The sequence below is a fragment of the Mus pahari genome, chromosome X, assembly GCF_900095145.1.
Source record: "Mus pahari chromosome X, PAHARI_EIJ_v1.1, whole genome shotgun sequence".
Lineage (NCBI taxonomy): Eukaryota > Metazoa > Chordata > Mammalia > Rodentia > Muridae > Mus > Mus pahari.
In genome coordinates, this window is record NC_034613.1 from 43,473,368 (window position 1) to 43,483,887 (window position 10,520).

At 41.7% G+C, this 10,520-nt stretch overlaps 1 protein-coding gene across 1 annotated transcript in view; it reads left to right on the forward strand.

Moving 5' to 3' along the window:
* Positions 1-5,660: 5,660 nt before the first annotated feature.
* Positions 5,661-10,520, forward strand: part of Hprt1 (hypoxanthine phosphoribosyltransferase 1) — a 35,615-nt gene continuing 30,755 nt past the window's right edge. Inside the window, exon 1 of the mRNA XM_021187698.1 lies at positions 5,661-5,834. Coding sequence (XP_021043357.1) covers positions 5,808-5,834 — 27 coding nt within the window. The 5' untranslated portion in view covers positions 5,661-5,807. The remainder of the gene's footprint in view (positions 5,835-10,520) is intronic.

Here is a 10,520-nt window from a genome sequence, read left to right on the forward strand (position 1 = left end):
AAAAAAAAAAAAAGAAAAAGAAAAGAAAAGAAAAGAAAATATCTAATAAAAAAAAGAAAAAAAACAATGTTAACAATAAGTGTTTTATGTTATATTTCTTGTGGAAATATATATATGTATATGTATATACATCTTTTCTTTTTCTTTTTTGAGGTAGAGTCTTCTGTAGCCCAGCCTGCTCTCAAATGTGCTATCACCAAGACCGGCCCCTATCCTCTTGCTTCAGCCTCCTAAGTGCTGGGACTAGAAGTGGGAGCTATCACAGCCAACTCCAGAAATTTGAAAGACTATTTTGGAATCCAGCATGACTTTGGTAGGGACAGAATGACAAGGTTCCTGCCTCTGGGACAAGGCAAGCTGGTATGGTCCTCCACGAATGTCAATGGCTGTTATGGGCATAAGGCTTGTTTGTATAATAATGTAAATATTTTCACATGTTCCTCTGAAGAATGTCCTCCCTGTTAACATTTAATCAGACAGCATTAGTTCAGGAGGTGAAGGTGTGACTACTGTCTCAGCAAAATGGTACATCCTGGGGCCTTCAGGACAGCCTTTAAGACTATGGAAAAGAACTCTTAAAAACATGAGTTCAAAAATATGTAATTTCTCAACTATTCAAAGAGTAAAGATGAAATATAAATTGTATAAAGAGATTCACAGATCTAAAGGAACAGAGTCAGATGGTCAGGAACATACAAAGACAGGCAGATTCTGGGTTTAAGGTCAGCCTGAAAATTTAGGGCCAGGCATGAACGGAATGGTAATTCCAGGGTGGGGTCCCACCCAGCTATCTTATCTGTGTTTATTTTTTCCTTGCAGTCTCCTCCCAAGAGTTAAGGGGCTAAGGTTATGGAATGCTGATTCATAGGGTGGTCAAAAGGGAACCTGGAATAAATGACTGAATTGATATATAAATTAAAACATGAGCTTTTGGTCTGCAGGAGATGAGCTAGCAAAAAGCAATAGCAGTTCTTTCGAGAAATTTTCTCTAGTGAAAACTGAACTGTCTGGAGATCGCTGGAGAGTGAACACAGCTGTTCAATTTTTTTTCTAACAGACTTTCTGATTTTAGTCAGAAAATCCATGGAGAGAGAACATCATAGCTCTTTTAGAAATTTTCATAGCTTTTAAAGAACTTTTTCTAACAGGTCAGAAATCCCAAGAATTACTTAGAGAGCGGATATAGCTCTTTTAGAAGGTTCTCTAGCTGCTATCCAGAGAAGGCTGTCTGAAGGATTTTTAGAACTCTAAATGTCTGAAGGCTCTTTTAGAACTTTTTTCTTGCTTTCTGATTTTGATCTGAAAACCCAAAAATTATTTTTAGAATTTTTTTCTAATAGGATTTCTGATTTGGTCAGATGATCCAATAATTTTTTTGGAGTAGCTTTTCTGACTTTAGTCTAAAAACCCATGGGCTCTCCAGAGAGCTTTTAGAATATTTACTAGCAGAGAAAGCTAGCTGTCCTGAGCAGAAAACTAGCTGCCTCAACCAAATAGTTTTTAGAATAGTAGGAAAAAGCTGTCTAGAGTAGGAGAGAGAGAGAGAGAGAGAGAGAGAGAGAGAGAGAGAGAGAGAGAGAGAGAACAGTAGAGGAAAGCCATCTCAACAGAACATAGACTTGGACCCACTATTTGACATCAAGTTTCGCTGCTCCAGACACCCCTTCTCTCAGAACTCAGACCTAGCTGAAACTGGTTCTTGGTAGGCTATAACACCAAGGGAAAAAATAAGGTTCTTGAGAGCAGAGCATGGCTTAGCGTGTAAAACGCTTGCTATAGCAGCATGAGGACCAGAGTTCAGATCCCCAGCACCCATACAAATGCTGGTGGAAGGCTAGTAGCCATCTGTAATTGCAGCCCACATTAGGAAGAGACAGGAAATCCCTGCAAGCTAGCTATTAGGTATCCTAGCCAAATAAGAGAGCTCTGAGTTCAAGTGAGAGAGCCTGACTCAATATATGAGATGAAGAGTAATTGAGAAAGACCATAACATCACCCTCTGACCTCCAAATATCCCTCCCAACACACACGACATCACACACACACACACACACACACACACACACACAGAGATACAGACACACACACACACACACACACCCCAATAACAAAATAGCCAAGGTTCTTGCTTGACATATAGTGACTTATTTCTATAATCTGAGCACTTCAGGGTGCAAAAGCAGGTAATCTCCCCAAGTTCAAGACTGGTCTACATATGGAGTTACAAGGAATCATGGGATAAGAGACAAGACTTTTTTCTCTTCTCTTCTCTTCTCTTCTCTTCTCTTCTCTTCTCTTCTCTTCTCTTCTCTTCTCTTCTCTTCTCTTCTCTTCTCTTCTCTTCTTTCTTTTCTCTTCTCTTCTTTCCTTCTTTCCTTCTTCTACGTATGTGCATTACCTGGCTGTTTTCATCTCTGTACAATCCTTGTCAGTACTGCAGGAGAGGTGGACAGAAACAAAGAGCTTTTCTATCCCCAGTTCTTGCCAAGCTCTGGCAATAAGCCATTTCCCTTTACCATTTCTCATTTTCTTTTGATATAGATGGATGCATGTTACAGACTCCTATTCCCATCTCCTGTAACTGAAGATTTTTGTTTAATTTAAATATTTAATTCATGGGGCTGAAGAGATGGCTTAGTAGTTAAGAATATTTGTTGTCTTTATAGAGGGTCCAGAATTTGTTCCTAGCATCTACATCATGGCTCACAGCCATCCATAGATATGTATGTGGTAAACATACATACATGCGGGCAAAACACTCATAAATAAATGAATTCATCTAAATGAAATGTATTTATTATTATGATTGTATATGTGTATGTGTTCTTTCTTTCCTTCTTTCCATCTTTCCTTCTTTCCTTCCTTCCCTCCTTCCCTCCTTCTTTCCTTCTTTCTTGGTGTTTTTGAGACAGGGTTTCTCTGTGTAGCCCTGGCTGCCCTGGAACTCACTCTGTAGACCAGGCTGGCCTCGAACTCATAAATCTGCCTACTTTTGCCTCCCAAGTACTGGGATTAAAGGCATGCACCACCACTGCCCGGCTAGGGCTTTTCTTAAAAAGAAAAAGAAAGAAATTAAAGAAAGGGAAAAGATAAATAATAAATCAAGAAACTTGTGGAGCAGAAACATATATATTTGGAACTGTTTATGGTGCCTAGATAATTCATAATTGTCTTAGTCAGGGTTTCTATTCCTGCACAAACATCATGACCAAGAAGCAGTTGGGGAGAAAAGGGTTTATTCAGCTTACACTGCCACATTGCTGTTCATCACCAAGGAAGTCAGGACTGGAACTCAAGCAGGTCAGGAAGCAGGAGCTGATGCAGAAGCCCTGGAGGGATGTTCTTTACTGGCTTGCCTCCCCTGGCTTGCTCAGCCTGCTCTCTTATAGAACCCAAGACTACCAGCCCAGAGATGGCACCACCCACAAGGGGACCTCTCCCCTTGATCACTAATTGAGAAAATGCCTTACAGCTGGATCTCGTGGGGGCACTTCCCCAACTGAAGCTCCTTTCTCTGTGATAACGCCAGCTGTGTCAAGTTGACATAAAACTAGACAGTACAATAACTATTCAAACAAAGGCAGAAGTAAGGTGGTATTTTTTTCTTCTGCAGTGACTTAGAGTGACTGCCAAATTTGGCACCTGTTTGGCATATGTTACGAATGGACTCCAGATCCAAGGCAGAGAAATTTGGGGATCCATTTGACTGTATATGACATCAGTTTTTCAGTACTATCACATAAGAATTAGTAATAGTCACTTTCCTGGACTCATATTAAATTGGAAAATAAAATTCTAAACGATCTCAGTAAAGTGCTTTGTAGACCAGCTTGTTCACTTTTCAAAAAACCCTAACTTCTTTCATCTTGTACTGTGTGGGTTGTTTCCCACCGTACAATGAGGCAAGAAGGTTGCAAATTCCAGGCCAACTGAGACTATAAAGCGAGACTCGGACTCAAAACGAACAAAACTTCATGAGCCACTGTTAAAATTTAAGAAGATCAGGGCAGTGCTGACACAAGCCTTTAATCCCATCATCCAGCAGGCAGATCTTTGTGAGTTCAAAGCCAGTCCGGTCTAGGGAGGGAGTTTCAGGACAGCCAAAGCTACACAGAGAGACCCTGCCTCAGAAAACAACCAAAACCAAACGAAACCAATAAAACAAAAAACCCAAAATCTACCATCAAATCTCTCATATTAGTATCCTTAATAAAAGCGTGGCCACTGAGTGCAGTCAAACATGGTAATGGGTGCTGGATAGATACAAATGGAGATATTGGCAGTAGCATTAGGGGAAGCAACGGTTGGCTGCTTTTGAAAAGAAATAGAGGACGATTTTGTTTTCTGATTTCACATTGGATAGTCAGCTGTCTATAATCCCAGTACTCGGGAGATGGAGACAAGAGGAACAGGGGTTCCAGGCCATACTCAGCAAGAAAGTAAGTTTGTGGCCAGACTGGGCTATAGAAGGACCTGTCTTAAAAACAGACTATCTAATAAATAAATAAAATATAAAACAAATTCCATGCAGGAAATTGTGAGAAAAAAGAAATATGAATAGCAGCCACAGTTCCCATATATTGTGTATTTTTTATTGTGTCCCGTATATGCTTGCTCAAATGCATATGTGTAATCCTTCAATTCCCCATATTCTCATCAAGTACGGTTAATATGCTCATTTTATCTATTTATTTGCTTATTCATTCTTTTTTTGTTGTATAAGATTGAACCCAGATACTCTTAGAGCCCAAATGTACTACTGCTCTGCTGTCTTCCTGGCTCTTTTATTTTTTCAAACATTAGTCCATTCAGTTTGTGGGCTCGTTGGTTAGTGAGTTTTTTTTCAGCCAGGGTCTCATTTTCTAATGCAGGCTCTTCCGGAATTCACAGTTGTAATTCTCCTACCTCTACTGGGATACACGTATGTGTTGCCACACCTGACTAAAATCAACATGTAGGAAATGACATCTTATTTGGTAATACATGAATATCAGCATTTCTTGTGTGTGTGTGTGTGTGTGTTGCAGTCATGTGCAAGTGTGCTTACCTGTGCTTGAGGAGACCACAGATTGATGGCAAGATGTCTTTCTCCATCCCTATTCCACCGTATCAGTTTTTATTTTGAAACAAGATCTTAATTGCCTGGATAGGTCGAATATATATGTGATTCTCCTTTCTTGGTAGCTGGGCATAAAAGGCTTTTTCACCATACCTGGCTTAAAATGCTCACTTCATGTAAAGGCAAAAAGCAGTTTAGGGTCTATTTCTCATAAGGTTACCAAGTAGTTTATTTTTCCTTTTGGATTAATACTCCGATCCGGATGGTCTAGGGCTGTGGATCTCTATTCTTAGGACTAAATAAAAATTTGTGAAAGAACTGGGCCTAAATTAGGAGGAACCGCATCATGATTTCGAGCTTAGACTCATGAGGAGGGAGAGAAATGCGGAATGAGGTCGGTGTGATTATCTGGGAGTTCTCTGGAGGACTAAAGAGGGCCTGGGGGCTGCGGTATGGCCAGTACCATTTTCTTCAGGAAGAAAATTCCCAGCCCCACCTAGCCAGAACGGGGAACTGCCTTTGGCCGAGCGCGCGCGGGAGAACGCCCAACGGAGCCTCTGGGGGCGGAGCCTGGGCGGCCCGAGGGGGCGGCCCGAGGGGCGGGGCCTGCTCGGCGGCCTTTCTGAGCCGTTGCCGAGGCGGCGAGGGGAGAGCGCTGGGCTTACCTCACTGTTTTCCCGAGCGCTAGCTCCTCCTCCGCCGGCTTCCTCCTCAGACCGCTTTTGCCGCGAGCCGGACCTGTCCCGTCATGGCGACCCGCAGTCCCAGCGTCGTGGTGAGCCATGAGGACTCCAGCAGAACCCCACAGCCGGGCCCCACGCGGCCGTTGGCACGGTGACGCCAGGCCGGAGCCCTGAGGCTCCTGAGGCCGGCTCGGGACGCTGGGGCGGACGGGACTCTTGGATGGCGGGGGCGGTCAGAGATTCCTGGAGTCTGGTTAGATGCCCCAGGAGGGCGGCGGGCAGGGCGGGATGGCGGGGTCCGGGGGTGGGGATGCCCCTCCAGTGAGCCCCGAGAGCGGGAGAGAGGGAGGGAGGGAGAGGGCAGGCTGCGTGTGGGCCAGGAAGGTGGAAATGGCGTTGGACTTGACATGTGCGGCCGGCCGGCCGACGCGCGCGGCGGCAAGAGGCGGAGGCGGCTTCGGGAATGATCGGGCGCGGGGAGGGCGGGGGAGCTCCCTCGGGAGAGGCCCAGCTCTACAAGTTTGGGGTTTGGCGGCCAGGGAGCACCTCTAGAAGGAGCTTCGGTCCCCAAGACGACCGCATGGGAGGGCATGTTCAGGCCTGGACTTAGCCTCCAATTCTGCAGATGCCATAATTCATATTTGTGGGAATGCGCAATCACTCCGTTGAATCATCGATGCGGCCCAGGCAGTGAAAATCACGCCTATTTTCCACCTGAAGAGTGGAAAGGCAGCTCGGTTTTTGTTTTTTTTTTTCCCCTCATAGCCCAGAATAATGGGCTTTGGCTTCAAATACACTTGACTTGGGAGCCCATGCCCTTGGATGCTGTGGGGAAATTTTTTAAAGTATGGATTTGGTTGTTACGTTAGATGACTTTTTCCCACACTCATCATCAGATATCTTGCCTTTTCTCCCATTGGCTCAGTTTTTTGTAACCTGCCAAGCTTCTGTCCCCCCTATCTATCCCCACCCCATAACCTTACTGATCATGCTTGCTAGAACATCCCATAGCTCCTGCTTCTGATTAACTACTTTAGCCTGCTCTATTCTTTTGTTTTTTAAAAAGATTTATTTATTTATTATATGTAAGTACACTGTCTCTGTCTTCAGACACTCCAGAAGAGGGAGTCAGAGCTTGTTAAGGATGGTTGTGAGCTACCATGTGGGTGGTTGCTGGGATTTGAACTCTGCACCTTTGGAAAAGCAGTCGGGTGCTCTTACCCGCTGAGCCATCTCACCAGCCCCTAGCCTGCTCTATTCTTATTCTTGCCTCTGGTACTCCTTAAATGTCGTATTATGTTTTATATACTACAGATTTAGCAGTTTCCTGGTTACTTGTTGATTGACTTTCCCACTCACATGTACTTTATTTTGATGTTTTCAGGCAGGGTCTTAGCTCTGGCTGGTCTGTAATTGGTGATGTAGACTGTCAGGCTGGCCGTGAACTTGTGACAGCTATCCTGACTCTTGCCTCCCAAATGCTACCTCACTGTGTCCTGCCCCCCCTTTTTTTTTCCCTCAAATGGATTTGAAAAAAAGTGTTCTCTCATAGTGTATTAGATCTTGTGGCTTAAGGCAAAACCACTGTGTTCTTTGAGACCCGGAATCCTGCTTGTTTAGAATATGTTCTGTGTGGCCCCTAAACAAGCCTCACAGCTTTAGTGTATAGCACAATGTCTGGTTTGTGGCAAGTTTTCACTAATAGTTTGTTGGGTGAATTAATAACCATTTGAGCCCTTAAAAAAGTGTTCTCTCATAGTGTATTAGATCTTGTGGCTTAAGGCAAAACCACTGTGTTCTTAGTGACCCGGAACCCTGCTTGTTTAGAATATGTTCTGTGTGACCCTCAGTATCTTCACTTAGGCTGAAGCTCTCTTTTCAGACAGTTTCTTCCTGTGTAGCCTTTGGTTGCCCTGAGTAGACCAGACCCTGAACTTTCAGCCATCTTGCTTCTACCTCAGTGTGGGAATTACAAGCAAGCATATGCTATCTATCACGTGGTTGTACATTTTTTCTTACATCTGAGATGCTGGCTGCTGGTGTTGTTAAAAGGACTGTAAGATAATAAACAACACTTACATAGTCCCTGAGTGGGAATAGCATAATAGCCAGCATTTTGTTTACATATATCTATCCTAATTAGTTTTCAAAATAACCCTGTAACAATGACATATTCACATTATCAGACACAAGTTATTAAGAGGGTAGAGAGCTCCCCCCAATTATGTACTGAACTCTAGTTTAGATCATCAGCCCCAGAAGCAAGGATACATTTTAGAAAGTGGAGCTCTGTCTCAATTCTTGGTCTGTGTCTGGGGTCTATGCAAGTAAATACATAGGATACAGTAGATACTGTATGTAGTAGGTGCTACTTTTATTTGGATATGGCTGCTTTTAAGCTTTGAGATATGGTACTTGTTTAGTGTAGAGTTAATTAGTTCTTTGTGCTAGAAGTGGCTATTCTTAGTTTTGTTTGAACATTAAGAAATTCACTGTATTTTTAGTTTGCAAATTCCTGTTCCTTTTTTTTTTTTTTTTGGCTTCCTTCCCCTAAATTGTCTGCATGCTAGGAATAACAAACACTTAAAAACTGCTTACTACGTGCTGTTTGCTCTTCTAAGCCCGTTAGCTGATTTGACTTTTTTTATTTCTATTTTTTTCTATCTATGGCTGCTTTTTCTATTTTTTTTCTGTATATGGCTGCTTTTGCTATGCATGTATACCATATGCTTGCTTTGGAGTCCAAAAGAGATTCCATAGGGGTGCTGGGAATCAAACCTAGGTGCCATGAAGAACAATAAGTACTCTGAGCCATCCTTCAACCCCTACTTGACTTCATCTTTTTAAAAAATCACACAGATGAGGTAAACAACTTGCTTACATCAGTCAGTGCTACTACATTTAAACCTGTTGATCTGGCCCCAGATTCTACCCTTAACCAGAAGACTTAAGTTAGGAGCTACAGTGAATGTTTATTAAATACTTGATCTGTCTTCAGCATTGACAAATGTTTTGTGGACTTTACCTAATACCAATAAGTTACACAATAAGTACCGCTTGTGTAGATGAACATTCACATGACTGGGGTGACACAAGGTAGAGGAAGTAAATATAAGCTACATTACTTCCATGAAATGGGCCCCTAGATGTGCTTGAGAGATACAAAACGTGTTGCTTGTAACTATCAGTTTAGAAAAGGCTTCTGGCTTCTTACAAACTAACATGAAACATCAGATACGTTTTATATGGTATATACTTGAATTTCAAAATGGCCCAGATAAAAGTATAATATACTAACTGAACTTAAACCTTGTTAAATAATTTTTAAAAATTTATAGTATCTTGAGACAAAGTCACACTCTGTAAATTAATGTGGCCTGCTGGCTTTAAACTAACAGTCCTTCTGCCTTAGTCTTCCATGTGCTAGAGTTACAATCATGAGCCACCACCCTTGGCTTAAATGATTTTTTTTTTTTTTTGAGATACTTACTCTGTAGTTCTAGGCTGGTCTCCCAACTCACTTTATCTTTGTGGGAATTAGAGATAGACACATTCTACCATGCTTGGTATGCTAATGAAAGTGAGTCTGTGTTTTGGTGATCTAACTCGAGGTCTTGTGGTAATAAGCATGTTTCACCATTGAGCTATACCTTTATCCATTTGCTAATTTTTTTCAGTTTTTACAGATTTATTGTTATGTGTATGAGTGTTTTGCCTGAATTATATGTGTGTGTGCCATTAGGATGCTTGTGGATGTCAGAAGAAGGCATTTCATCTCCTGGAACTGGAGTTACAGACTATTGTGTGCCTCCACGTGGGTTTGGGGAACTAAATCTAGATCCTCTGCAAGAGCAAGTACTTTTATAAAATTAATTCCTTTTAATTCACTTTATGTCCTGATCACCCTCCCTCCTCTCTCCCCAGTCCTACCCTACCTCCCTTACAAATCCCTCCCCCTCCCTCAGAGAAGGGGAGCCCCCACTTTGCTACTACCCCACTCTGGGGCATCTAGTCCCAGCAGGTCTCCCACTGAGGCCTAACCAGGCCGTCCAAGTACTCCTAATGATTGAGCCGTTGTTCTAGCCCATGTTTTTTTTTTCTCAGAATTGGTTAAAATTGTAGTTTTTGCCTAAAACTATTTTATTATTATTAATGGTGTCTAAAATAACATCCATTTATAAATAAGACCAAAATGAAATATTTTGATCACCAAAAAATGGGACTAGTACCTCTTAGAGGTTTCTTTATGTAAAAAATGGGACCAGTACCTCTTAGAGGTTTCTTTATGTAAGTGTTGTACTCCTGTTACCTATGTTATATATCTATCTTATTTGGATAAAAATAATCTGGATTATTGTAGCAGGTGGGAAAAAGACTTAATTATATCAGAAAAAAGATGCCTTACAGTTTTATTATTGTTTTGGGTGGGGTTCTTTTTGTGAGGGATTAGTTTACTTTATTTAGTCGGGGATATATTCTCTTTATATAGGCCAGGCTCGTCTCAGGCTGGGAATCTGTCTTAATCTCTTAAGTGTTGGGATTATAAGCATGGATTGCTATGCCTAGTCTTGTAGTTTTTTTTTTAACTTCGTAAATTTTAGATGAAAGAAAAAACAGCTAATTTGTTTTATTATTACAATTGATGACTATCGTGAATTGAATTTTCACTTTTTATTTTTGTGCAATTGGTAGTTCAGAGACCTTTACAGAGTTTTTAAAATTTCTTTCTTTTTTCTTTTTTTCTTTTTGGTTTTTCTTTTTCTTTTTTTTTTTTTTTT